The sequence below is a fragment of the Camponotus vicinus genome, unplaced genomic scaffold (assembly GCF_025532165.1).
Source record: "Camponotus vicinus isolate PSW18456_S1 unplaced genomic scaffold, iyCamVici1.0 SCAF_1, whole genome shotgun sequence".
In the NCBI taxonomy this organism is placed as follows: domain Eukaryota; kingdom Metazoa; phylum Arthropoda; class Insecta; order Hymenoptera; family Formicidae; genus Camponotus; species Camponotus vicinus.
This window is the reverse complement of record NW_028141945.1, coordinates 22,825,336-22,848,350: the sequence shown is the minus strand read 5'-3', so window position 1 is coordinate 22,848,350 and position 23,015 is coordinate 22,825,336. Positions and strand designations below refer to the sequence as shown.

General features: G+C 36.0%; 1 protein-coding gene across 9 annotated transcripts in view; it reads left to right on the top strand.

Annotated features, from left to right (window-relative positions):
* The first annotated feature begins 359 nt into the window (after positions 1-359).
* The window catches only part of LOC145959628 (uncharacterized), a 133,789-nt gene continuing 111,133 nt past the window's right edge, over positions 360-23,015 (top strand). For 6 of the 9 annotated variants that reach the window (XR_014435109.1, XM_083078653.1, XM_083078651.1 and 3 more), the window contains exon 1: positions 12,866-13,187. Coding sequence is in view for 7 of the 9 variants with exons in the window: in XM_083078653.1 (XP_082934779.1) it covers positions 12,988-13,187 (200 nt within the window). In the remaining 2 variants the exon portion in view is untranslated. Of the gene's footprint in view, positions 1,097-2,173; positions 2,315-10,680; positions 10,870-12,164; positions 13,188-23,015 lie in introns of those variants that run through there. The other 3 variants (XM_083078658.1, XM_083078646.1, XM_083078645.1) reach the window with 3 other exon arrangements.

Sequence of the window (23,015 nt, the reverse complement as noted above, 5' to 3'; positions counted from 1 at the left end):
AGTTTAATCAATAATGTATATGTATGAATTTTATGATAAATCATTCCAAAGAGATGTCTTATATAATATCTACAGCTTTAGATCCAGATTAAGATGTTTTATTCATTTATATTTGACAGGCGTCGAAAAGACGTGGCTCTCAAGGCATTTTATAAAAAAAAAGAAAAATATATTAATCGGAGTCCCCCCTGGAGTCTCGCTATTTACGCCACTGCCAGGTTGGATGCTGCGTCAGGAGCAATGGCGGCTTACCTGGCTGGCTGTGCCCCCCCTTTATTTCCCCTTACCTTCATCGCGTTCCTCGGGGGCAAGCCGACGAACCTGTTGCCCGTTCCCGTCCAGTATCGTGTCGGTTTCGTCCTTACGCGGTACGCGTGCTCTCGCGGCGCGCGCGCGTCCAGGTGTGTGTTTATCGCTGGAGAAACACGGCGGAAAACACGCGCCGCGTGCACCGGAAAAAAAAAGTATCCTCAGGTGGCCCTCCTCGCAGGTATACGATTGCGATCGATGAGAGCTTCCTTGGCTCCTCTTCCCGAACCGCGCGTCGACGCGCCATCGTCCGTGTCCGCGCGCGCTTTCACCCACGTTTCTTCGATCGTCGAAGCGTTTTTCGGAAAAGCGACGAAAAATCTGTGCGAAAAAAATGGTAAAGGAGTAAACAATACCGTTCAGTTTCTTGGGTGCTGTTATAAAAAAAGATTCGATATTATCGATCTATTTAAACGTTCGATCGATGTGATATTTCTGTACTTCTCGAATTTCGACCACTTCCTCAAAAGAGATTGCGAAATCGCAGTATAAATGGTGAACGATGCTTTAACATCGGAAACGCGATTTCTCTTGGATATCCTTACGAAAAATCTGGTGAGAAACGAAACGAGAAATGTAGCTTCGGACGGGAGATTTGACAATTCGCGAGAGAGTCGAGTGTGTTCGCCAAAAAAAGATTAGTCGCGTGGGAAGTGCGCGCCTTAAATTAAGTGCAGTGACACACAGAATAGATAGCGGATTATACCTTTCACGATCGGTAAAGACGTCAATCTGACAACCACATTCCAGAGGACGCGTCCGTTCTTCGTTGCTTAAACCAAGGACGGTGAGTTTCAACGATTACAGCCTCTGATCAATCCTTTCGTGATGGACGATCTATCTGACCGTCGTAAATATTCTTTTTCAACACCTGAAACAGCGAACGCGATTTACATAAACATCGATTTTAATGACAATATAATGCTATTCGCAAAATTTCTTTTTTTTTTGTACGCTGCGGATGATAGTCTATCTCTCTGATAATCAAAAATATGTTATCATTACAACGTGTGTAATTTTGATAATTACATGATAGCAGTTTTTATTACGGATAGCAAAAAGAAACGGCGCATATTTCTACGGTTTTATGCGTGATTGCAAAAACGCGATTAAACGCGACAAAAAATGCATGACGGACTGTCAGAATACAAAATAAATCTTGGCCTGTGATTCTCTCATTAGCATTCGGTTGAAGTGAATTGCGCAGGTAGATATTTTGGTTGTAAGCGTATTCTGACATTCTTGCCACGTCATTGGCACCAGCGGCATAGAAAGATCATTGAAAGAAAGAGGTGCTCGCATAAGAAGGAGAAAATCATGTAAATGTAATTTTTCGTCATGGACCTATCGAATTATCGTGCGCTGCAATACACTAAAATTTAAACGAATTTATCAATTATGCATAAATGTTATCACGTACTAATGAACAGACTTGTCGAAACGTATAAAATCTTTTTCCATAATTTTTAAATGGTTTATATTATAACTTTATTTTGAATCTTTTTCTAGTATAACTGTTCAATGTACTTTAAAAGCAAATATAATTATGTAAACGAAAAGAATTAAATACAATTATTTGATTTTTTATAGTGCAACTTTTTTCTTTCATTGGCGGGGTTTTTGTACATCGATATAAAATTTTAATTATCTCGTAAATGAAATGTTTCCATGTTAAACGCGTATTTGTTTTCTCAGTTTCTGAAAAATTTATTTTGCGAATATTTCCTTTTTCTCTTTCATCCATATGTGTTTTTGAGGAGACTCGAATTGTAATTTGCGAGAACTGTCAGTTAAAGTAATCACGCACATGCCAGAACAGTGCTCGTCTGTGACTTTAAACTTAATATCGTCGTCTTTCTTGCAGCTCGCCGTTTCCGATTACATACTTGGAACAAGAGAAGGTGAGAGGAACCAAGATGGAGAGGATACTCTGAGAACGAGAGAATAGAGGATGCTGGATGCCGTGAGACTGTTCGTCGAAGCAATAGCCGGGATCGCGGCGGAGGTGAGTGGCCGCTTCTTTCTCTTCCGCTTGGAATGTTGCGTTGTTTCTCGTCTCTCGCATCGAGGAACGAAGAAGCCCTTCACGTTCGATTAGAGCGATACCCGTTATAATACATCGTTGTTCTTTTTTTGTGCCGACAAAGTCAGTCGTAGAACACTGATCCGTCTCGTCTCGTGAGAAATGGCTCGCGCTGCGAACTTCTCTTTGAATAAAGTTCGCTGCTCTCACAAAAGTCGGTTGATCTTTGCGGTGACGATGTACTCCATAAATCATTTGTTTAATTCGACTTAAAGTTCATTGAGCTTTGATCGAGCAATCTAAAGGGTTTTCCCGCATTTCGCATGTACGCAGTTTTTCGTCTCTCGTCCGACAATTTGACGATCGAAGAGCAATATATATATACACGGAAGCCCAATTCGCTGATTTCTCGATGCAACGGAATTTGATTAAAATCAAAGTGCAGTTGCGCTTTACGTAAAATAACGCAATTAAGAGCATATGGAACGCGGTTGAGCAAAGTGTAATTTACACCCGAGCGCGTTCGAAATCGATGATAAATATCCCTTGTTTCGTTCGAGCTCATAGAAATTATAATTAAACAAAATAGAAATTATATTTAAAATATTTATTACACCGTGAAAAAAAAAACACGTCATATTGCGAGAAGCGATGTATAGAAAAGGATTAATAAGAATTTATAAAAATATATATAATTCTCTCGCGCGACATTTTACGTCATACAAAAATTGTTTGTTCTGAATTAAATAAAATAATAAAACGCCGGGTTACAAAATACCAGGTTAATCCACTTTCGTTGATAAGCATTACATGAAGCTTTTATAAATTGTAATATGTTTTTGCGCATTTTCGATGCGAATTTAAAATAACTGCGAATTATCGCTGCATTTTCTGCCCAGCTATAATACTAATTCTAACTGTTCTATGAAGAATAAACGGAACTATAAAGAGAAAAAAAGAGAGAGAAAGAGAGATTTTTCTGCCACAGATATAGATACTAATAGCAAATTATAATATCGTTCTATTGAAAATGAAAGAAAAAATTGAAGAAAAAATACCATACTATATATCTTATATTTTCTTTTTATTTAAAAAATGTGTTTTTATTTATTTCGAGTCACGATTTTCTCATCCCTCGAGTAACTTCCATGACATAACGCAACGCGTTCATGTGGAACGTCGCGGAAAGCCGATCGGGAAATCGGGAATTAGTCTGTCGGAAAGCTATACGAAACGAAGCTTTTATCATGAGCCATGAAGCATACGATCGATAAAACGCGACGTAAGAAATCTGACGCGTAAAACTTGGAGACTTTTTTGCGCGCCTCTCAGCGAGTATTCAAGGAGCTATGCTCGAACCTTATCTCGCACAAAACAATGCACCAGTCGGATATTTGAATGAAAAAGAAAGGAGAGAGAAGAAAATATGCGACCGTGAAACGGTCGTTGAACGAGCGCGAACAACGGAGCGTCTAAAAGAAGGAAATGGGTAGCGAAGGGATTAGGAGAGCGGAGAGAGGAATAGAGAGTCCATTCGGTCCAGATATCTTGCATAGTGCAAACGTCGCGTCCGTTAACGGAGCGATTTCCAAGTTCGAACATTAAATGAGAATCCTTCGCAGTCCTCTGGCAGTAACCATAAGCCTCTGTAGTCGGCAGCCTCCGTACATACTCGTATACGCCGTGCATGCACGCTCGACTGCAGCCAGACGACTCACCATCTCGTTCACTTTGATGCTGTGACCGCGCTGCATTCCTTCTCTCCTCTACTGCCGCGTCCTCGTTTACCCGTTTTCCTTTTTACCGCTCTTTTGCATCTTCTCGAAGAGCACTGGCTCTCTCTCTCTCTCTTTTACTCTTTATTTCTGTCGAGTACTTGCATACAAAGGAAACACCATAACGCGCGTGAGATGAGGTCACACCGAGACGGGAAATGTCGAGGGACACATCACGCACGCGTTACCTACCAAAACTAAAGTTTTCCGTTGGTTTTATTCTCCTTGTTTGCAGCGAGTACTTTGTAATTTATTACGATAATGTTTCTTCTCGAGATACTACCTAGTACATAGAAACGCGCTTTTCCTCTCATCTGCATTATTACTAATTCCTGCCTCTCATTTTCACTGATTCGTCAACTTTGCACAAGTCATAAAAATAATTCTGCCAAGTGTTTGAATAAATATAAATCGAATTAACATCATTTTCGATGTGCATGTAGATTTAACGTAACTCGGAGATTGTGATTTGTTTGGTATAGCGGATGTCGCATGACGTTTTGGTTTTATTTCGCGTAGCTCGCGAAATATATCCCGGCGCCGACTGCACGCGATATTGTCGTTTTTGTTGAAATCGAACGAGACAGAAGTCTCTTCTCGTATCGGCGCCACGTGGCTACTTTCTCGAGTGTACTCGATTGCAATGTGCACGCACATTCGAGCTCGGCAAAAGTATCTGGGGTAAGAGCATCGCGGCTAGAATCCGTACATTTCCTCGCTTCCTTTGACTTTACTCTCTTTCCTCTCGTTTTTCTTCCGTCAGTTTTTTTCCTCTCTCTCCTTTTCCACTCTCGACGTACCTTTCCTTACTGTGATCGATTAAAGTTTCGATGAAAGTCCCATTTCTCACTTTCGAATTCGAAGCGCGCCTTCGAATATCGATCCTTAAAATTGGAACTTAGATTTAGAACTTTTTATACGGCGATTCACGTAAGAAAGGTAAGAAGGATACATAATTCCTGAATTGCTATCGGATTCCATGAGTCATTTCTGAAATCTTCAATTTCCTTCGTCTCGCTGTCGCGCGTTTCTATGGAACGTTCGCTTATGCCTCGTCAAGCAGGATTCGATAGATGCAGTTTCAATATTTTTCAAATTCAAATAACGGAAAATGTTTATTTTTAGATCAGGATAAAATGGAAAAATATACTTTGTTTCATTTTCAGAAATAAAATCGAAGTGCTCCAAATTGAATCCTTTCGATATCTTGAAATGGAATATACTCTCTAAAAGTGAATCAGCGTATTATCACTGAAAAACAGTAAATAGTCACTTATTACAGCAGTTATAAGTACAGCACTGTAAATCAGTGATATTTTATTGAAAGAATCAGTTAATAATTTTGACTGTTTCAATCAGTAATATTTCTCAATATTAGTAATATTTCTTTTGTTATTGTCAGTAATATTAAATTACAATTCATCTCTCTACCTGTTTCATATAAACTTAAAAATTTTATTTATATTTACTAAATATTTATTATATTAAAAATTTTATTTTATTTATATATTACATGCATATTGAACTTGTTATTTTAAATAAATAACGAACGAATAATTTTCATTAAGTCGCCAGACATTTATTTGTCCGACTTATAAAGATCGATTTAATATTTGAAGCCTCTCTATTGAGATTGTATCAAAAATTAAATCGAAGTAATACTTCTAATTTTAAATGTCGCTCTTTGCAAACTTTATATAATTCTTATGACTAAAATTAAATACGAGAGAGATAGCGATCGTAGCGGTAAACGAACGAACTAGCGATTACTGGTTTTACAGTAAAATTTACTGGTTTTACAGTAAATTTTATTTTAACTGACCATAATCAGTGAGATATAAGATAAAATAACAAAAAAGTAAGCGTTTCCACTGAAGATCAGTAAAATACTCACTGATTCTCAGTGAAATCTTATTTTACTGTTTAAATTAGTGATATTTTCACTGATTCACTTTTAGAGAGTAAATAAAATGATTAAGTAACTTGAACTATTTTCATGATCTTCTCAAGTGTAAGAATGGTTTTATTCAAATTTAATTTAAAAAGAATTTTTGACTAAATCTGTCTTATTTAAAAATTAATTTACGTCCTTCGATAAAAAGAAAGTTTTGTTAACGAGGCGCAAAAGTTGCAATGAAGAGATGAGGAAAAATGTTTGCTATGGAAATTATAAACGTTTAATAAAGATTTTTGTACCATATCCTTTGCACAAGAATAATAGTATCTCAAGTGAAAAAAATGGACGGAGTATTATTATATAGAAAAGTTTCTTTGCTCGTGCTATAATTCTCTTCTTATTAGCTCGTCGTATCTGGGGACCAGTGAAACAATGAGAAAAACGCGACTAACGGAAGAAAAAAGGTTTCTTTTTCTCGTGATTCGCCAACGTAATACTATAGTTCACTCTTACAGTTTTCGCGATATCCGTTTTTCCCCGAGAGAGAAATTCTACCTGCAACTTGACTCTTGCAAAGATACTCACAATTTTGAAATTATCGAGCGAAAAATGAACTATGATAACTATTGTTAAATAAGCATTTCAAGAAAATAAAACTATGAGAAAGGTTAAATATTAGAGGTATAAGAAAAATAAAATTAAAGACATCTTGGAAAACATATATTTCATATTTGCATGAATTATGTTGAAAAGATTGAATGGCAAACAGATCATTGACTGCGATTATGATTACTTGCAATTATCTGCTATTATTTTTCTACTTATAAAAAAAGAACATTCTATTGATTGAACAAGAATGAATCCATCCGAGATTTTTTCCGTTTTTTTATGGAATTATTTGTGAATCACTATAAACTGAATTAAAGAAGCAAAATTATTTTCGCTCAAATGATGATGATGAAAAATGACGAATCAGTTCTTATGAATCTAAAGTTACAGTAGCAACGACCGAATAATTTTATTTTGTCTCTTTTATCTATCTATTGTCACTGTAGCTTGTCTTACGCGTTACAAATGCGTATACAACGTGGTAGACTATTCTAAAAGAAAAAGGAGAAAAACGGACAAAGTCTCGGTATGAAAATCCATGGGGAAACGTAAGATCGGAACGTGCAAAGCAATTCGGATGTTTTGCGGTGAGTTAGAATTTTTCCTAACCGATAGTTTCCAGCAATTTTCTCGATAATCACAAAGATCCAAATTTTTTAATCACACTAAATGTTAGATGGATATTTAAATGAATTTTTCCCGAATGGTAACAAATTTTACAAACAGATTTTACGATTTTACGATCGAGTTAAAATTGAGTTGACATTTCCTTTTACATTTATATCATAATAAATATATTATTATATTTAATATTGCACATATTAAATTATCGCGTATTATTATTATACTATTATATGTTGCATAAAAAAATTGATAATTAATCAAAGAAAACATTGTCAATCTAAGATAAATTCATGCATATTTTTGAGAAAGTTTATAAAGTATAATTTTTTAATTTTTTTAAATCTATGATTTATTTCTTTATATTATTAATAATTTATTGAAAAATTGATAATTCTTTTTTTCTACATAAAAATTAAATACAGACGAAATTCTGGATTGACTTGAAAAAAACAAAAGTGATTATTTATATAAATTTATTTCTATGAATAAATGCTCGCTTATTACAATTATAATACTTGAAATTTGCGTTAAATATATGTAATTTTAAAAAATTCCCACGTCGTTAGTCGTGTCGTGTCATGAAAAAGCCAGGCCCGAATAAAATCAATCGATTTTGCGGCTGTACTCTTGACTAAATTGTGGTAGCGGACGCCCGGTGAATGGCATGGGTGATGCATCGTCGGCAATATCCACCTGTTTTAGGTGAAATACGAAAGTATGCTGGCGTTGAAGCTCCGCAGTTCCTCGATATTGCGCACTGTACTGAATTATGAGAGCGTTGCCTTCTACCTCGCGACCACCGAGTGAATATTGCCTTCCATCTCTCTGCCGATTAATTCTCTTATTTTGTCCATCATCGATATTCTTAGACGCTCCAGGCATTGACTTTGATCGACTCGTTTTTTTTTCCTTTTGCATCTTATTATAAGCAACATGTAATATAGTATGATAGATACGCGATATTAAATATATAAATAGACATAATAAATATTATATTTATTATGATGCAAATTTAAAAGATCGAATCATCTTTCAATTCAGTTTTAACTCGTAAGATTATAAGATCGCTTATCACTCAATCTTATTTACATCGTATAATATATTCTCCTATCGAACCTTTTTCGCTCTCTTATTTTCGTAAATTTTTTAATATAATTCACAACACGTGCGCACATATATCACGTGCATGTTGAGCAGAGTCAACGATCGCTATCTCAATCAACTTTCGGTCTTTCGAATGGAATGGATTAGATGATGCGTAGGAAAGAGAGAACTACTATCGATCGACGTAAGAAGCGAATTTAGGTGAAAAAAGAAAGAGAATATACTCGCACCGGATGACTTATCCGTACAGTTTATCTTTGACCGTCTTTCCTCTGAGGAAGAGATCTCTTTGTCTTTAATAAATTTGTCATCCCGGACGGAAAAGAGCTGCGCTTCCCTCGAGGTGAACGAATTACACGCCTATACGGCCATTACAGGAGAGTTATTGGATAAGAGGATTGCGAGAAAGAGAGAAAGAGAAAGGGAAGCAATATCGATCTTAACATTTTATAATCACTTTACGTTTCCCATGTCTACGTCTCATACGTATATAAAATGCAATAAAAAGCGACGATAAATTAGTAATAATTGACGGATTTTTTTTTAATAAACGATCTCTTTCTTTTGCCAATCCTTTTTCAATAAATTTTTTAATATGATATTTGATATTTAAAGTATTATTTCTTTTCTAAAGTATTAAGTTTTCATAATTTGTTTCTGAAATCGCTATCAAAATATTACGTGGTCGCATTGCGCTTGTTTTTACAACGTCAAATCTTCTTTTATTTAAGCTCTTTAAGCTGAGTTTCTAATTAAAAATATAAGCTGGAAAATGTAAGAGAAATAATTTTGAGTCAAAAGAAGTATGATGATGGTTTCTTAAACATCATAAAATCATTCAAATATATAACTATCGAATAGAGATGTAAAAGAATCGCAGGAAAATATTTCTTCGTGTCTCGTGTCAAGACAGGAATTGCGTGTCTCGGAGAGATGCAAAGAGCAAAATGTACATGTCAGAGAAATAAATTCGAATGTCATATTTTGTCATCGTCGCACTTGATATTTTTGCGATATGTGCTGCAACATATTTTAATTTATATTGCTTACAACATGTATTCTTTCTCTCTCTCTCTCTATTCGCTTCGCGATATATCACGCTCCGATAATTATGGCAAATCATAAGATTTAATTCTCGTAGACGTAGATGATTTAATCGAATCAGCTTCAGCGAAGTGCAATGTGTTATCGAAATACCAAACATGTTTACATTGTTGATCATGCACACGGATATATTTTGTGCACGTTTTATTTCAGCGAAGCATCCCGCTACGCGATAAATTGGCGGAACTTTTGCGATACGAGTCCGTGTGATCCGGATATGCAAAGTGTAAGATTGTCGCCCTTATGACGTGCACGTGTCTCATTTTCGAGTTCGTGTGACTCTGCGCACTAAACCACATTCTTTCTCGGAAAGTATTCCGTAGAATCACAATGCGCGTTGCTGGCCTTTGCCATTTTTCCGCCAGAGAATTTTGCGAGCTTATCCGGCAGCCTCATACATAGACTACACTATTGATAACAATACTTTTGCCTTGCCTCGTTATTTTATTTGCATTTCTGTCGATGCGACTCTTAGATAATCATCTTATTAATTATGTGTGTAATTGTCCTTATCATTTCTTATTTGGATGACAATAGACTATCCTACAATAGGCTTCTTTATTGCATTTAGTGGTCTTTGCTCTCTAAAAAAGGAATTTTGTTTTTATAAACGAACGTGCAATATGTCGAATGTTTCGCGTACATCATGCGTGCGCTCCTGATGAGCATACGGAACGCAAAAGAAGCTGCAGTCTGCAGCCATGTCCGGTTGTTGATCCGCCTGGTTTGCAGACTACAGCGATGCGTGTGTCGAGCAAACGCGTTCTCGCGGTACACACCGATGAATGTTCTTATGCGATGCAATCGTACGGTCGTCACACTGGCGTAACATTCGGTGGGTTATATTCAAATATGTTTTTCACACATATTTGAAATATTTTGGAAAATTGTCAATCTTCTTTATGATGACTAAAATCAGATTATGAAAAAATTAATCCCAAGATTGACTTATTAATCCTTTAATCGAAACTAATTTACCATCAAGTACATGACATTATTTAATATTGTAATTGTTTCTTGTAAAAGGATAGTTTTTACGCGCGTTTATGTTAAATAATAACGGCAGAAGAATGCATCGTTCGTGAGAAGATATGCTTATTTAAATTACACTATGCGTCATGCACTGCTGACGTACAGACGGAGGACATGCGTTCCTCCTCTCTGGGAGGTTCTTCTTCTATTTCTTCTTCATCTTCTCTCTTCACGGAGAAAACTTCTCTCAGTATCGTTCCAAGCGTTCGTTGCGAGGGAACTCGCGAATTTTCAACATTGTGCTCCGACATATGTCGTTTCACGTAAAGTGCGTCCGATCGAAAACTAAATTTCTAAAAAATTCCGGTAAATGGAAAATAAAACACAAACTATATAACGTGATAAAAAAGGGATCAACATTAAGTCTGAAAAATCGTCATCATTTTATAACGGTAGAAAATGATATATTTTCCTACATTTATTAAATTTCCGCAGAAATTAATTGAATAACAAATATCTCGTAAAAATGTTTCTCTTGAAAATTTCTTTCAGGATGTAAGCCATTAAATGACACACACAAACTTTTGTTTGAAATATTTTGCGATGCACCAACTTTACTCTTCTCGTGAAAGATATTTTCATTCTCAGGATGACTTTAGAAATTCTATTGCAAATAAAACGCTTGGAATAACATTGTTATGGAACGATCGGTAAATGTCATGTAACGATTATAATGTACTGGGGGCGTGGACCGTGGGACGTTTTCTGAATATTAAGACTTATCGAACAATTATCAAGAAATGCGGGGATCGGGGCTCGGGAAAATTATGGTATTTGTAGCTGAAAAGACATTCCTCGCGGACGTGCTCGCAATTCCGATGGACGGTACCACCGGCGTTAAATTTCGGCATTGTTTCGTGCTCGCACAAACGCTACGCGCATTCCCATCGGTCGACTCTCGCTCTCTCTTTGGTCCTATTTTAGGCTTCTCCGAATCTTGCTTATGATTAAGGGGTTATACCTAGTCAGCAAGTCGAAAAAAACGTATTTTTGGGGAATTTAAAAAAAAACTGTTAGGTATTTTTATTTCATCGATTTTTTATCATAATATATATCTATCAAAGAAGTTTTCATAATTTTTTCAATTAAAAATATCGAGAAATGTAGGCACAGTAGCTATTTTCCAGAGACATATTTTTTCGGAGGCGCTTGGCGGTGAGCAAGATTGCTCGGAGCTGGATCATCTGAAATAAAAAATTCAAAAGGATTTAGCTTTCGTATGAATTGATCTAGTCGGTGAACGAAGGATTTTACAAAAAATTGATTTTTGACAATGTGACAGACGTTTGACGCAAAAATACGAATTTTTCGTGTTAAAACTTTTCATTCTTTTGTTAATAAAAAAAAAAGGTTTCATCAAAATTAAAATTCCTTCGTTCATCGACTAGATCAATTCATACGAAAGCTAAATCCTTTTGAATTTTTTATTTCAGATGATTCAGCTCCGAGCAATCTTGCTCACCGCCAAGCGCCTCCGAAAAAAGATGTCTCTGGAAAATAGCTACTGTGCCTACATTTCTCGATATTTTTAATTGAAAAAATTATGAAAACTTCTTTGATAGATATATATTATGATAAAGAATCGATGAAATAAAAATACCTAACAGTTTTTTTTTAAATTCCCCAAAAATACGTTTTTTTCGACTTGCTGACTAGGTATAACCCCTTAAAGTATGAGCGCGTCACGTTTAAATTGTCGTGATAAAAATTCTGGTCAGTCGCGAAATGATCCAATTATAAAATTATACATGTACTTTTGTCTGTACTTTGCTTTTATATTTAACGTAATTAGTTATTATTTCGCATCTCGATGCAAGGCGTCCTTCCAGCCAGAGATTGAAACCGATGTAGCGTCAAAGATTTCCACATTACACAAACGGAAAGATATTTCTCGTTACTTATTATTCATGAGATCGAAAAACGCGATAGTTGGTGGCAAAGTACACGTCGCCTGTTCTTTCCATATCTATAGCGTTGAAAAATTGAATCGAGTCCTCGCGCTTTGAATAAAATGTTGACGAACGAATAGACGCGGCACCGACCAAAAACCGTTCCAACTTTTCATCCAAGGTTGCCTCCCCCTCGGTAGTGTATTCGCGCCGGGTGTTTTGAGACTTGATCGACCGAGCGCTCTTGAAAGTTTGTTCACGTAAAGAGCACGCGCACGATAGATCACGGGCTTTTTCGATTCCTATATCGTTCTTATCCACCTACGCTGACTGTGGATCGACGGTACCGCGGCTGTTCTATAAACCGTCGAGTGTATTTCACTCGGACCTTCTATATCGGGCGGACGTGTTCTCGTCCGAGAGCCAACGCCAAAGCCGTCCGCTTCTTCTTTTTCGCGCGGACGATGTCGATACCACACACTTTCTTGCTGTTCGCCAGAAAGTAAGGCAGTTCCGAGGATTGTGAGGTAGTAGTAACGGCGAAGAGATAAAAGAGGAGTAAAAGGGAATAAAAACTTGGTCGGAGAGGATTTGATCGTCGCGTGAAAAGAATCTAACGCCATGTCCAAGTGCTGCTGCAGCTGCATCGACGCCTGCACAACCACCGAGGCGTATCAGCCGCTAAAGACTCACACCTATTTGCGTGACATTGTTTACGAGCCATCCGGAAGCGGCAGAAAAATTCTGAGAAGCCCGAGGAATCGTCGCAGAAAGCCTAGCGTTCGTTATGACGTGGTGAGGACGCGGACTGGAAACGACAGGTAAAAGAGCTTCTCTCCTCTGGAGATTTATATTCGTTGTAATCGGAAGAAAAACAAAGATGGATTCAAAACGCATATTTAAAAATATAATTTTTATACAAAAAATTTATTTACGAAAAATGATTATCAAACATTAAATCTCTCTTCTTTCTTATTACTTTTTTAAAACTCTATTAAGAGTTTAAAAAAAGATATATATTATCATATATTATGATAAAATATATAATTATATAAAATATATAATAAAAATATATAATTATGTAAAATATATAATAAAAATATATAATTATATAATCTGATAACATGTATAATTTTGTATATTTATTGGACAGATTGAAAATGAATCGAAATGCTTTAGAATAAATTTTGATCTATAATAATGTCTCGAGCGTACGAGATAACACATGATATGGTTCAGTTAGTCTTTTACCTACGCATGTTTGGCTCGCTCGAGAGAATTATGTAGCGCTTCAGCGGGAAATATAGCAAACGAGCTAGCTGAAATTTGACGTGAGTTCTCTGGCGTCTCGAGAGCGCCGTAATTATCGCGTTTCTGATACGAAGCTAAGCGCAAGATTTACCGCGTGCCGTTATTTGCCCGGGCCGTCTGCGTTTATTCGGTAAACAGCCGCTTCCATATAATATAAGAGATGATCTACGACCGGCTTTACATTTAATGACGTTTTGGAATGTTGCACTCGCCTCTGCCGAAATACACGGCGCAATCTTGTTTGCGCATAAGAAAAGTGTTGCAAACACTTTTAACATTCGTTGTCAGGAGACAAATTCAATTCCAAAATAAAAGTTGCGTCGGATAAGCCAAGTATATGAGTAATATATTGTCTTAGAGATAATCATCTTAAGGCTCGTAGAAACTTGTTACGTACCCTCGTATCGTATCATCGTGTACAAAAGACGCGATGTACAAATCGTGTACATATTAATATTGCACTGATTAAGCTCGTTGCGTATTCAACTTTTACATAATTTGTAACGCATCCCTGTTACACAATGATGACACGATACGAGGATACGCAACAAGTCTGTACGCGCCTTTAAAGTTATTCAGGAATAATTAAAGTCGTGAAGTGCAACGTGACTCCGTTTCTTGGCATTACGCGAATTGCATTTATCTCTTAGAAGATTGAATTTATATATATCTCTCACATTATAAATCTTTGGAATTTACACGTGTCACCATCGGTGCGTATTTTAAAAAAGAGTTACGTAACGTGAAAAAATTATAATTTTATAATCACATTTAGTGGCTAATTTAGTATCTTATACAGCTTTAATTTCATATATGTATATATATATATATATATATATACAGGGTGAGTTTTAATGGTTGTGTCAATCTTTTTATCATACGGGAGATTACCGATCGCAATTTTTATAAATTGATTGATACATAGATGTCAGTTAATTGAATCGACCATATCGAAGGCCGAAATATGATGTGTACAATTAAAGCAAGTTAAAAGCTGAAATTATGTAGTGTGGATTTATTATTATTATTAAAGCTACGCATTTATTATTATTATTTTTTTATTATTTATTTCAAGAAGGCAGAAATACTACATACCTTTAGCGTATAACAATAATAAAAATTTTTATCATAAAAATAAATACGGAATTTGAAATAAAGTTTTACATAAAACGTTAGTGTTAAATTTGAACTGAATTTTTAAATATGTATTCTTACTGCTTTAATATATTAAATATGTATACGTAGCTTTAATAATAATAATAATAATAAATATAATAATATATTTATTTAATAATAATAATAATAATAATAATAATAATAATAATAATAAGTGCGTAGCTTTAACAATAACAATAAATCCATACTACATAATTTCTTTTAACTTGCTTTAATTGTATACATTATATTTCGGCCTTCGATACGGTCGATCCAATTAATTGACATCTATGTATCGATCAATTTATTAAAATTGCGATCGGTAATCTCCCGCATGATAAAAAGATTGACACAACCATTAAAACTCACCCTGTATATACAGGAAATAAATGGCTTTTATCAAAATCGCGAACAATTTTTAAGTAAATCGGGTACGCTCTATCAAATGGTGATATTTTCAACTTTTGATTCCGACCGGAAATACGCCATCCGGATCGGAAGTTGAATTTTTTTAGGGGAACATGGTACTTTTTATTACAGATTCGAGTTGTACGTGAAAAAATAAAAAACTTTTGTATCAAACGTTTTTTCTGAAAGTGCCTCTGTCAATCTTAAAATTGACCTTGAAAGTAACTGTGATGAAATAATGAACTTCAAATGTTAAGATTGACAGAGGCACTTTCAAAAAAAACGTTTGATACAAAAGTTTCTTATTTTTTCACGTACAATTCGAATCTGTAATAAAAAGTACCATGTTCCCCTAAAAAAATTCAACTTCCGATCCGGATGGCGTATTTCCGGTCGGAATCAAAAGTTGAAAATATCACCATTTGATAGAGCTTACCCGATTTACTTAAAAATTGTTCGCGATTTTTGATAAAAGCCATTTATTTTTATTTAAAAAGGGTGTACGGGTGGTCTGGGACACCCTGTATATTCATAATTTTATTATTTTCATTTCTTTTTTGTTTGCAATATTTGCACTAATTATCGCTTCTTTTACTCTAATACTATAATACTTCAAACTTCAACATGTCGGAAACGCCCAAATGCTATTGGCTTGAAATACAACCTCGCCTCGGCTATCGTTTTGCTCGAACCAATCGTAACGGAACATGACTGGAATGTCGGACCGAGAATGACACCGGCGAAAATTTTGCGAGCATTTTCGGAGCGAGCATGAAAGGGGCGTCGTGCGAGGGGGCGAGCGGCTGGCGGAGGGCGAGGGCGAGAGTGCATCTCGAGGGCGGGTAGACGGTTGAAAGGTCACGTGACCGCCGCTCGGAGGGGATGACGGTGAGGGGAAGAGAGGGTGATGGGTCTCGTGATTTTTACGCTATCGTAACGGAAGTGCCGTCAGTTCCGCAGGAACTCTGGCGCGATACGGATGTCCGCGAACGGCTATTCTATTGTGATCGCGTGTGATCGATTGTAATCTCGCGTTGTAACATCTTCTCCTCTTCGCTCCTCTTGCGCTTTCTTTCAAGCTTTGCTTTGAGGCGAAACGTTATTTTTTCCTTTCTCCCTGCTGTGCTCGTTTCTCGCGACTCCTTCTCTCATTAATTAACTGTCTGGTCCGAGTGATATTCTTGCGACACAATCTCAAAGAAAGAGAGAGAGTGAAGCTATCTCGTCCACGTAGAATATACACGGTGATCCAAAAACCGCGACTTTTTTCATCTAGATTCTATATGTGTGATTCTTCTTTCGCGTCGGATAACAATTTGCAAATATAATTATTTTTATATAAAATATAAGATTACTTTTTTCGCACACGAGAAATCGTATAAAAAAATTGTACGCTACGATGCGATTGTATTTCGGTACCGAAAAATTGAGGATTAGCTTTGTTATGTCGCTAGGAATCATAATAAAATCGTGAGAAAATAAAAGCTATACAATATGAAGAGATTTGAATTGCAGTTTAATTAGCGTCGTTTTAATACACTCGAGAACAATGCTCTAAAATAAATCTAGTCTCCGTTATCGTTCGCTAACTCGCTTCTCTTTTACCGTGTTCAGTGCAACGTGCAATTTTCACAAAGAAGCATTCGCAAGCTCGAAAATTGTACAGTTGTTAATCTGACATCCGCTTGCGCGTGTCTTGAGATGAATATTTTCGGAAATTCAAAGAAATAAAATTTATTTTACAACGAAATATTCTCGAGTGCAATTGAAACGTCAAAGTAAAGCTTTCCTCGTAAAGTTAAAATCTTGCATCGAAAGGAATATTTAGTCGGCGGAAGTGCTTTGCTCGAGAGCTTTAAAGCTGTTCGTACGGTGCATTATCTACGCATAGCGACATAATATCCGCGTCTCCCTTTTATCGCCGTTAGACTAATTTTGCACAGCGCAAATAATCATCATTTCGAGCGAAATTGCCGAGTCCGTAAGAACTCTAATTAATTCCATCGTGTTGCGTAACCGGTTCGTTGCTGAAGATCACAAAGCAATTTTACGTTCAACTTACGCGGCGACTTGTGCGCGAGGCTTCGAACTTTGAAGCTTGCCAATAAATTATTATCGCTGCTGTTGCAAATATAACGTAATCGTGGGATTAAGCTGGTAAACTCGTCTAATATGTCGAATATTTTATTCATAATGACAAACGAAAAGTTAACACCGTTTGGATGAAATATTCTGTCGGAAAGCTATCGTCGAGTTTTATTAGTTTTAATAATTTTATTCATACGATTGCCATTATCTCGATTTCCGGTGCTTTAAATATATTCAATCATTATCCGATGCGTACAATTACTCGCGAGATACAACTCTCAGTTGTATACCTGTAAATCATATAATATCCCGTTAATTATACCATTTAGAGTTTTATAATGAAATGACGATTTAGCCGCACTCCTCTCATACATCCGTTCGTTACGTCGAATTGCTTGAAACGTAATCCTGACCGCATTCCTTTGCGTTTGACTTTCGCAATTTATTTATTTTAATTAGCGCGGCGTTTCGCTCGCCACCGTATATTTCGTTTTAATGGTATCTAACGGCGTCCTCTCTTTTATTTGCAATTTCGCGCACGTTCGTTAGACACTTGCTCCTTTTTTTCCGTCGCGTCTCGCTAACGAACGAACGAACGAACGGACGTTATTTCACATCGCAGGCCGCGAACTGCACGCTCGTATCGCGGGGTGAAAGTGAATGAGTCGTGTATGACGTTGACGCGTGTCTCGCGTGCATGCGCGTGCATACATGCCTCGTGCATACGTGCCTCGTGCATCTGACGACGCGCGGCTGTCGACCACGAGGCGATCGATCGATCGCAGTAAATTCCTTTAATTCGTGTCGCGCAGGGACATCGATCGTACGATCGATCCTCGCCTACTTTGTACGCTGGATACCAAATCGAGGTGAGGAATTGTCGGGATATCGATTGGAAGGGAGGTCCCGTTCCGATATTGTCCGAGCGTTTTCAAGATAGTCCATTACAGTTACCGATGAAACACTTTTAGAGCATTGGAGATGTATGTGTGGGCAATGATTTTAACATTAATTCTATATCCAAGAGAATCCTCGATATCAATTATTGAAAATCTGTAAAATGTAGAATTATATGAATATAGAATATATGTGAAAATATACAAAATATGATGATAAAAGTATACATTTTATAATGAAAAAAATGTTAAATCTTATTGATATACAGGGTGTATCTGAAATGATGCACTAAACTTTAGGAGCGTATTCTAAAGGTCAAAATAAGACTTTTTTTTTCCTATGAACATGGGTCCGCAAATGAACCCCCCTCCGAGCTAGAGGCCCCTAAAGTTTGGGGAAAAAATTAAAAATTGGCTGTATTTAAGAAAAAAAGATTTTGACGTTACCTATCACCCTCTCTTGAGAGATAAATAAATTTGCGTTGCAGGTGTTTGGTCAATTTCACACATTTTCGAATTTTAGCTCGGAGGGGGGTTTATTTGCGGACCCATATTCATAAGAAAAAAAGTCTTATTTTGACCTCTAAAATACGCTCCTAAAGTTTAGTGCATCATTTCAGATAGACCCTGTATAATTGCATATAAAACTTTTAAATACAATAGTTTGCTTATAAAATTTGTTTGATTGAAAATTTGTAAAATTTATTCTATATAATTTATATTGCGTGTCATTGCCTTAAATCTTGAGATTTAATGACTGTCGTCTCTATTTGCTCGCTCGACCGATATTATTTTGTCGATTATTGTCATTAGATTGTGATTGACAGTATCTACATGACTCATTTTAAAATTTAATTATACACATTTCAAATGCATAAATTATACATTACATTATTTTTGCCATTTTTACAAAGATATTTCCTATAATTATACCAAAGTACATTTATTTTTATAATTAAAGGTAACGCGTTAGTCATTTTAATAAAGTTCAAGTTTCGCAATCGAACGTGTATCGAATTAAGGAATGCTAAATATTTAGACTGTCAAAGGCATCGATGTAATAGATTCGAGAGAGCCAACTTGAGTAGATTTTCATCGTTCAATTAGTTCGGCCTCGATTTTATCGTGCTCGATTGATAGCATGCCGCAGATTGGAATCAATATAAACGAGCGACCATTTGTTCGGACAACAACGGGATCTATCAAGCAGCAGCGTTTATACTATTGCCGTTTTCAGCTGAGTCCACGCCAAATAATTTCGCGTGTTCGTCAAGAGCGAACAAAGTCGCATCTGCGAAATTTATTTTGCTCGATGTAATCCACCTGGCCAACTTTTATTCATATATACAAACGGTAAGATTGTCAATTGTCCTAAATATATAGGGACACTTTAATATTTTTGCATCTCGACTCGCTATTCCAACTTGCCCAATTTTCGCTCGTTCGGAAAAGTTTTTCTAATTTGAAAAAGTGAGCAACTTTGGATTTGTGCGAGACGAGGAAAATGATTACTTAAAAACTTTAATTATAATAAGAATTAAAAAGTTTCAAGCGAATTAAAGTTAAGGAAAGAACGGCTAAACTTATCAGTTTACCTAATAGATAATTGTCATTATTCTTTTTCTCATTCTCATAAAAAATGTATTATTCTATGAGAACGAAAAAAATTTCAATTATCCTTGTAATGAATACCGATCAATGTGTTGAAAATATCATTTTTATAATGGCTACAGATGATTATAGCAATTTCAGGTATAAAAAGTTGGTTCTTGGAATAAAAATGATCCGTCAGATTAGCAATCTTGATGATGAAAAGGAAGGCAGAAAAAAATAGCAAAGATGGCGTCGCAACATGAATGTCGAATGTATTTCTGCCGTGAAAGGAAGACCGCAAAGTCGAGTTTTTGTCCGAGTAAATCGCAAAAAAATTGGAGCAACTTTACATTTGGATTTTCCCATCTTTTTCGCGTGCGAACTTTTTTCCTTTCATTGCGGATTTCGCGTATGTCGTGAATCATTAAATTCATTTTCCGCTTCTCGTTACGTCCTCTTTTATACTTTGCTCCAACATTTGTTTTCGATTTTGCGCGCGCACAATGCCGTTATGTCATTCATTACGGGAAATTTTCCGAGAGTTAAATCGACTCGCGGTGGACCAGCGGCGAGATGTTTCGAATAAGTTAAAGTGGAAATGGGAATTGTCGTAGCTCTCGATTATCTCGATTCGCCGCGAAAACTAACGAGAAGCCGAGTCGCTCTGTGGTCTAATCTCGCGTAGCGCGATTTAAACAAGTTTCCTCTTCTTTCTGGGAGAATGCTTCCACAAAATGCAATTTTCACAGCCCTTGTCTTGCTATTTCGTCTTACGAAGCGAAAAACTTTGGCGTGAGATTTTTTTGTATAACTAGTCGCGCTTCAATGAAACTTGGGCAAATTTTATATCCTCCTCTCTCTTTGACGGAAATGTAGTTACTCCAAAGCAAACAACTCGCGAGTCTGTCCTGTCAAATTTTTATTTTTATTGTCATAAATGCTAATGTAATTTGATAATATTCATTTAAATCCTATCAAAAACTCGTGAGATTTACAATTTTTTGTATGGGTTTGCAAAAATTCTATTGCTTAATAAATAATCGATCGATAAATATATTGATGATAAATCTCGAATTAAGTTTCTATTTATTAGAGCTTAATTTAACAAGATTCTTCATTTTATTATTAAATAATTGTAAATAAATTAAGTTAATAAAAATATCAAAAAGATTATTTTTTCCATTTCAATTATCTCAAAATATGTGGCTGAAGAGATATTCGATAAACCCGGTATCTAATATATCTCTCAATTTATACACCCGCAACTTTTAGCCCAGTGTTTAGAGGACCTATTTATTTTCATCGTAGCGCAAGGCAATTAGTTACAATTTTCAGTAATGCGGAAAAACGAACAACCACATGGTCGATATAAACCCAAGCCGGGGTATGTGACTTATGAAAGCGGATACAGGCCGGCACATTGTGATTTATTATTAAAATAACGATGGTGTCGCGATTTCTACGAAAGATTTCCACGTCATATCGAACCTTGGTTAATCCTTTTTTCATTTCCGACGTGCCGTAAATTATCTTTAAACCGCTCTCCGAATTTTCTTAAAATATAAAATGCAAATGGTACGCGTGACTCTTTCATATCGTTTTTGTTCGCAGGACGTTTACTTTATCACTCTATATTTTTCAGGATTTGATAATTATGATTGATGTACTTTTCATTATTCATCGTTATCCATCTTTTCCTCGCACGTACATGTATCATTATATTTTTTTATTTATTCCATTAATTGACTTGTGTGTGTAAAATATGTAGACAAATAAGTGTGGATGGAATATACAATATATAATGCAACAATGCTTTGCGCGACGCAGATTGCATTATGCCGTAATCTCCTTTATGCAGTATCAGACATTAGGGAATTCGTAGTTGGTTATCCTTTCGATCGGGACGATATCGTAGGGACTCCCACCGCCGGAATTCTCGTATAGAGCGCATCTTCATCGTGCCTAATTTAATCGCAGCTCAGGCATTTCGAGAGATGGAGAGCTCCTATCTATATGCGACAATCCCGTAACATTCCCTGCAAATTTTCCCCACGGATCTAATCGCGTGACACAGAAATATCAAATTCAATTACCGTTTGGCCTCTTTTTATCGATTGCACATGTGTGTGCGCTGGCGAATCCCAAATGTATTGCTGTCAAAAAAAGGCGAGAATATTTATTATGTCCTTATTATTTTTATAAAACGAGATTCTCCAACGAAAATGGAGAAATCTCGAGAGATAATCAATTTTCATTTGATATTTCAACGCGGATAATCAGTAATAATTTATTTTCTCGCCAATTTTTTTGCGTGCATTTAAGGACATTGTTCCAGTTGAGTGCACCGCAACGATTTACTAATATCATTAAAATTTTCCATTCGGACATTATCGTGCGGTTTTTTGCGAGATTGCAAACGGTCTGGATTTAACGGTTTCCTCACAATCGTCCTTTAAAGCACCGTTATCGTTTTATGTATCTGACAATGAGCTTTATATTGTGAGATATCTCGAGAAATAATTCTTTTCTCTTCTATATATATAAATCTCTTTTTATTCGCTTCTCTGCTGACTGTGTCCAATCTTGGTAATGCTTTGGTTGCTCCAATCAATGATTGAATTATAATTAAAAACTTGTAAATTTCTCGGATAATAATACACTCAGTTCCAAAAAAAGCGGTACACTTGAAATTTGAAAAAAAATCACCAAATTTCAAATGACGATAACTTTGTAAATAATAAAGATAGAAAGGTTTATAAAAAATGAAAATAAAGCTTGAAATCTCTACTTTAAAACTAGGTTTTCCGAAATGTTGCGAGATAACATTTTTAAAAATGACGGATGACGAAACGAGAACATGCAAAATTGAAAAATAATTGTTTGAGTTTGCCATAAGACGTGGCGAGAATCAAATGTCGCAGGTCAATGGGGTCAAAAGCATATGATAGTACAGAGATTCCTCTTTAAAATGCTTTTTTGTTCATCTCGATACGATGATTTTTCACCGAGTTATACGCATTTGAAGAAAAAAGCGGCTTTTTACTTCAAATGCGTATAACTCGGCGAAAAATCATCGTATCGAGATGAACAAAAAAGCATTTTAAAGAGGAATTTCTGTACTATCATATGCTTTTGACCCCATTGACCTGCGACATTTGATTCTCGTCATGTGTCATGGCAAACTCAAACAATTATTTT